At 41.9% G+C, this 6,885-nt stretch overlaps 1 protein-coding gene across 1 annotated transcript in view; it reads left to right on the top strand.

Annotated features, from left to right (window-relative positions):
- LOC101855989 (endoplasmic reticulum-Golgi intermediate compartment protein 3) overlaps positions 1-3,386 on the top strand; it is a gene marked incomplete at its 3' end in the record, with an annotated part of 22,152 nt that extends 18,766 nt beyond the window's left edge. Inside the window, 3 exon segments of the mRNA XM_013089942.2 lie at positions 996-1,053; positions 1,715-1,746; positions 3,290-3,386. Coding sequence (XP_012945396.1) covers positions 996-1,053; positions 1,715-1,746; positions 3,290-3,386 — 187 coding nt within the window.
- Positions 3,387-6,885: the final 3,499 nt, after the last annotated feature.

The following is a 6,885-nucleotide window of genomic DNA, read 5'->3' as shown; positions in this document are numbered from 1 at the left end:
GGAGTACTTCCGTAACTAGCCAGTGTCACAGTACAGTACCGGGGTACTTATGTAACCAGCCAGTGTCACAGTAAAGTACCGGGGTACTTCTGTAACTAGCCAGTGTCACAGTACAGTACAGTGGAATCCTGTTATAACGAGAGGGAGGGGACCGGTGCGAAATGTCTGTTATAGCAGGATTCTCATTACAAAGGATCCAGTAATAAATTCAAGGGAAATGGTAAAGTAAAGTAGGCCTAATCTATGAGTTTGGCGCTCTGTTTATTCCTTTTTGTATTTCCCCTGATGATGATTTGTTCAACTTGATCTCAAGGTATTACTTGATCAAAAATCGAATCAGGTTTCTTTCTCTAGCACTAGCAATGTTGACAAATCGGCCTTGGCGATCAGTAAGAAGGGGCTCTGGCTCTAGGCTAACTCACCCGCAGTGTTGTCCCCCACCCCACCACACCCTGTGGTGCGTTGCGTCTGCTCGCGCACGTCATACATTCACTCCATCCATCTATCACAGCATTGTGACCTCTCCATCCTGCACCAGAGAAGTGAGAGGCACGGTATGCCTAGATAATTTAGACTGGGCTGGCCTATCACGCGATGCATTCTGCTTGTGTCTGCGCACGCCACACCCTCTCCACTCATTCGCTCCAGCCTTCATTGTTGGTTCGCGTGGGCTCTCCCATTCCTTGTTTCGCTGGATAACCGACAACTTTCTCAACTGGCAAGGTTTTATAATGTTTAATTGGTCTGTGTCTGTGCACAGCAGCAGCAATTTTCCGTTATAAACGACTCGCGTGACGGTCTGATTGCGCAATAGCAGTATTTTATTTACAAAGATAAAGAAGGGAAAAAAACGGGGTTTTAGAACAGTGTCTTTATAACAGACTTCTCGTTATTTCAGGACTCGTTATAAGTGGACTCCACTGTACCAGAGTACTTCTGTAACTATCCAGTGAACTGTCCCTGACAATAAATTACAAGGTTTTCTTTTCCTGCAGGTGGCGGGGAATTTTCACTTGGCACCTGGAAAAAGTTTTCAGCAGAAGCATGTTCACGGTAAGTTGTTTGTTTGTTAGTTTGTTTGTTATACTTAAACAGTTTAGTGAACGTTTGTTGTCGTGTCGAGACAGTTAAGTGAACGTTTGTTGTCGTGTCGAGACAGTTTAGTGAACGTTTGTTGTTGTGTCGAGACAGTTAAGTGAACGTTTGTTATTGTGTCGAGACAGTTTAGTGAACGTTTGTTGTTGTGTCGAGACAGTTAAGTGAACGTTTGTTGTCGTGTCGAGACAGTTTAGTGAACGTTTGTTGTTGTGTCGAGACAGTTAAGTGAACGTTTGTTATTGTGTCGAGACAGTTTAGTGAACGTTTGTTGTTGTGTCGAGACAGTTAAGTGAACGTTTGTTGTCGTGTCGAGACAGTTTAGTGAACACAAACGCGCGTGCGGGAATCGCCACTGTGCTGCACTCTTGACTTTTTATCCACAGTGTCCTCACGATAACTTTGTCCTCCTTTGTCTTCCACAGTGTCCTTTACGATAACTTTGTCCTCCTTTGTCTTCCACAGTGTCCTCACGATAACTTTGTCCTCCTTTGTCTTCCACAGTGTCCTCACGATAACTTTGTCCTCCTTTGTCTTCCACAGTGTCCTCACGATAACTTTGTCCTCCTTTGTCTTCCAGTGTCCTCACGATAACTTTGTCCTCCTTTGTCTTCCACAGTGCACGATTTACAGTCCCTGGGAGGACAGAAGGTGAGTGCCACTGTACATTGCCCTGCTCACAGGCCCCTAGACATGGCTTTCTCTCTGTATCATACCAGACACAGGCCCCTAGACATGGCTTTCTCTCTGTATCATACCAGACACAGGCCCCTAGACATGGCTTTCTCTCTGTATCATACCAGACACAGGCCCCTAGACATGGCTTTCTCTCTGTATCATACCAGACATGGCTTTCTCTCTGTATCATACCAGACACAGTCCCCAAGACATGGCTTTCTCTCTGTATCATACCAGACACAGTCCCCAAGACATGACTTTCTCTCTGTATCATGTGTCCTATGTCAGATATGTCTCATGTCCTATATCAGCAGACCTGCCACTCATCCCGATTTAGTCGGGATATCCCGTTTTTTTCCCCCAAATCTCAATCCTCCCGATTTTCCCGATTTCGATCTCCTGTATCCCGATTTTTTGTCCCAGTCCGCTGTTGTGCCGGATCTTTCTAAAAACTTACTCTGCCTTCTCCTTTATCGCGGGAAGCACCCGTCGAACTTTTTGTCAGTAGGAACTCGGAGCACTATTTCCCGAAATATCGATGCCGCATTTAGTAGTTAACTTGCCCCAATTTGTGTGTGATCTTTTCCCGCTCTCAGAATTCTCCGATGATAGCCTGGTAACTGTTACAATTTGGGACATTTAATAATCGATTATATTCGTAGCTCCGCTGTTACTTTTAAAACAAGCCTTGTCCAAAGTCTGATAACTGCGCGTTCACATCAAACACTCGGACAAGCGACAGTCGTTCTAACCCTTACACAACTACATACTACATGTAACTGCGCTGACAAGACTAACATACGGCCGTTATCGTTGCTTTAGTTTGAACGCATTATGAGCGATAAGAGTTTTGTTGGTCGGCCGCCGTCAGTAGAATGACTGTCGCTCATCCGAGTGTTTTGTGTGAACGTGCAGTTAGTCGGACCCATTAGTAAAATTGTTTCAATCACGCATTCGCGTCACGTGACATATCATTGCCGTGTGAGTTCTGCGTGTCGGGGACCGTCCGTTGACGGGGTCAACTTAAGTTAATTTATTTCGGGACTTATTGGTAGGGGTGTGGGGGGGGGGGGGGGGTATAGACACTTGGACTAGGATGCTTGACGCGATGCTTCAGGATTTACAAAAAATAATGATGACTCGCACGCACACACACACACACACACATGCAAACAAACACAGACACACAGAGGGCATATAGGCCAAGGAATTTATGGACACCCCTGGAAAAATTTTAAGTCAGCTTTGGCAGTCACCTTGGTGATTTGCTGTTGATCCCGATTTTTTTAACCAAATTCCGATTTTTTCTCCATGAGATCCTGATTTTGAGGTTTCATCGAGTGGCAGGTCTGCCTATATCAGAGATGTCCTATGTCAGAGATGTTCTATGTATGTCTTATGTCCTTTATATCAGAGATGTTCTATTCCTATATCAGAGATGTCCTATGTATGTCTTAAGTCCTATATCAGATATGTCCTATATATATATAATCAGAGTTGTATCCCCCCCCCCCAGTTCAACGTGAGCCACCGCATCAACCACCTGTCGTTCGGCCAGGACTACCCCGGCATCGTCAACCCTTTGGACAACGTCAATGAACGAGTCGAGTCATGTGAGTGCCGTCTGCAACACTGCAGCCTCTCTAGAACCACGGCGTCCCAAACAGAAAAATAGGTCGTTATAACTTATACATTGGCGTTATAGAGACACAACCAAATATATTACTAATGGTATTGGGAAACAATCGGGACCTGGGCACCATGTCGTTGTAGAGAGGATGTGGGTCTACCGAAGGTCGTTGTAGAGAGGATGTGGTTCTATCGAAGGTCGTAGAGAGGATGTGGTTCTACCGAAGGTCGTTGTAGAGAGGATGTGGTTCTATCGAAGGTCGTTGTAGAGAGGATGTGGTTCTATCGAAGGTCGTTGTAGAGAGGATGTGGTTCTACCGAAGGTCGTTGTAGAGAGGATGTGGTTCTATCGAAGGTCGTAGAGAGGATGTGGTTCTACCGAAGGTCGTTGTAGAGAGGATGTGGTTCTATCGAAGGTCATTGTAGAGCACACTTGTTCAGCCGGTCAGATTTTTCACCCTTTAGTCCAGCACTTTTACGGTTATTTCCCCTGACCGAGCTGTTCAAATGCAGCAAGGGGGTAATTATTGTAACATAAGGTGTCTTCACAGCTGACTCATTTAGACTAATAAACAAGAGAGTATGGCGTTATATTTACTACCTGTTCCTCATGATGGTGGTTTGCTACCACACACAACTCCAGTCAAGACTTTTGTTCCCCTGGGAGGCTCAACATGGGTTGCCGAGGCCAAGATTTATACGGCCCTCCCAGGCTCCTAAATGGCCACAAAGCCAACCTTCGTGAAGGAATTGTGAGTCCCACAGAGTTCTCCCAGTGTTTTGGTAAAGACAACGTTGTTGATCCTCTTCTGCTTTACTTCACCTCTCAACAAGTTTAAAAGGGACCTTACATATTCACCGTTTGGACGTTTGAAAACTGGTAAGTAAAAATCAGTTACTAGCTCCCTCGTGTTATTGTTTTAAATTAGTTATTCTTTAAAATGAGCACAATATAAAGAAAACACACTTTATTACTCCATTGTCTTATTATTCTGATGAATAGTTGATAGTATTTAGAGCATGAGAGAAAGCTGTGTTACAATTAATGTTATTATTAATATGAGGAGACTGAAATCCTTTATCTACGTGGTTTTGTCATACCTGTATAAATTACTATGACAGAAAGAAGTAAATACAATATATGAACAAGATTAGGTTTTTGGCTCCACCTTTATTGAAAATATCAACCCTTCTTTTTGCTTCTTATCTAAATGATGTACACAGACACTGATAGTTGCTTACTTTTTGCTTTTTACAGATACCAGGTCTCGGGTATGCATACTTTTGGAGAACACATGGATAATCTCCAGTCTTTATGTCGCTTTTGTGGCAGCAAGTTAGGGGCAAAATCTGCCAAGCCTAAGGACTGTAGTGCCTACAGGGATTCTATCTGGACAGTTTACGCCATCAACGTACAGGATGACGTTCCTGGCCAGCACCCAAGCAAGATGTGTCAGAGGTGCTACAGGACAATGCTCAGTTATTGGAAAAAAAGATATTAATGATGGCTGACATGCCTGCAAAGAGAGCTAGAGAAATCTCTTGGGAGCCCTACAACAGTGAGTGTAACCAATGTAGTACATGTAGAATGTCTCAGAAAAAAGGGATAGGGGGTCGCAAAAAGAAGCCAGATTTTTCACACAATGAAACATTTTTACTTTACAACCTAAGCCAGGATAATATATTTAGTTCTCTTTATGATAATAGCACTATCAGCTTTTTACCCAAGATGAACAAACAAGAAAAATGTCATTTTAGTCTGGAGAGCATGCCATCATCCTTTAAAGAAAAGTTTGAGTGTAGATTATTTTTGTCCTTTTTTACACACCATGTTGTCAAAACTAAGTGTAACCACTATTTTTGTGCGGTCTGTCTTTCAGCTATTTCTAAAATGTCTATTTCAAATTCAGTGCCATGCCCCACCTGTGATATAACAAATAAAACTTGAATCAGCTGAGTCTATTTTACTTGGACAGCTTCATAATTTAAAAAATCAAGTGCAATCTCATGTTTACATTCTGTAAGATATAAAGAGTATGTATCCCATTCTTGCTGTCTGGGTGAATCTACATCAACATCCCAAGCTAATACTGATATAATGTCAGAATCAGAGGACTTTTCTTTTCATTCAAGTTCAACAGCTCCTGGTTATGACTTTTTGTTAACTAGTACCCCACATAACAAAAATGAAATGTGGACGCAAGTATTTCTCCTTTCAAGATCAACCCATCTGTTTCAGTTGAATCTGTAGTTTCACCATTATATGTAGATGCAAGTACATCACCCTTGAAAAGCAACGCATTGGTTTTGCTTGAATCTACTGTACTTGAACTACTAGACAGTGAGCAGGCCATTTATTCACGTCTTACAAAGCGTAAAATTAATACAGAGGATGGTGATATGTTAGTTTGCCGAACAAGGGGTCAACCATTGTGCTTCACACACTAAACTTAGTAAAGCCTCGTACAAAATCACTACTTGCTAGGTCGCCATTTAAGAAGTAAAGGTCAAACAAACTAGCTAAAATTAGGACTTTGATTTCAGGGGACAAAGATTCAGGTAAAATACAACACATCACAGATTTAAAAACCATCAGAAAAGCAGGCAGATGTCAGCGAGACAGAAGGTCTTAGAGCAAACTTGTCAAGTGTCTGTGGTATTTCTTTCAAAACACACACAAATCTTTCTTGGACTCAGTACAGAAAAGCAACAAAATTTCTCAAAGACAAATTAACATTCCAATCAGAATTATACTTATTTCAGGATATTTTCTGGAATATTTTCCCATGCTCAAAATATTGTGTCCATTACTTGTCTTTTATTTCTATGTCCGCTCAGTTTATTATTGCTGTACAAATGCTATTTATACAAGTATTCGGAGTGAAGTCTGAAGCTTTCTTTTATCATATAGTTCTGCCAGTCTTTCGTGTGCAGTATTCTATGTCAGCAATAGAATAATTTATACTGAAATTGGAACAGTTTGCATAATGAATAAATATTTTAATTTATTTTGTTTTGTCTTTGTTATTACCATTAATGTGATCCATTTTGGAGTTTGTGTATGTGTGTGAAGAGCTCTTATAAACTCTGGGTCAAACTTCTTAGCATTAGGTACCAGATACCTCAAGCAATGTGCCATCTGGTACCACTTCCACTGAAGGATGGACCCCCGTAAACTACAGGGAAGTTGAGATAACAATCACAAGGTAATAAATCTCAGACCTTGTTCTAACTCTTTTCTTAACCCTGGTAGCTTCAGCCCATTCTCCTTTCCTTTAATTTCTTTACTGCAAAGGCACAATGTGGTTGGGAAAAGAGAATTAGTCGGTGGAAGTCTAGACTTGGCAGGCTGAATACTTTCACTGACATCTGAGCACTGGGGAGTTTCCCCCACTAGGGTCTCACACACAGTGATTGAGTAATGAACATAGTACTTGGGAAAACTATCCTTGTGAACCAGAAAACTCTGTAAAGAACAGAGGA

The sequence above is a fragment of the Aplysia californica genome, unplaced genomic scaffold, assembly GCF_000002075.1.
Source record: "Aplysia californica isolate F4 #8 unplaced genomic scaffold, AplCal3.0 scaffold01085, whole genome shotgun sequence".
In the NCBI taxonomy this organism is placed as follows: domain Eukaryota; kingdom Metazoa; phylum Mollusca; class Gastropoda; order Aplysiida; family Aplysiidae; genus Aplysia; species Aplysia californica.
The sequence above is the reverse complement of the archived record's forward strand: the minus strand, read 5'-3'. Positions and strand labels throughout refer to the sequence as shown.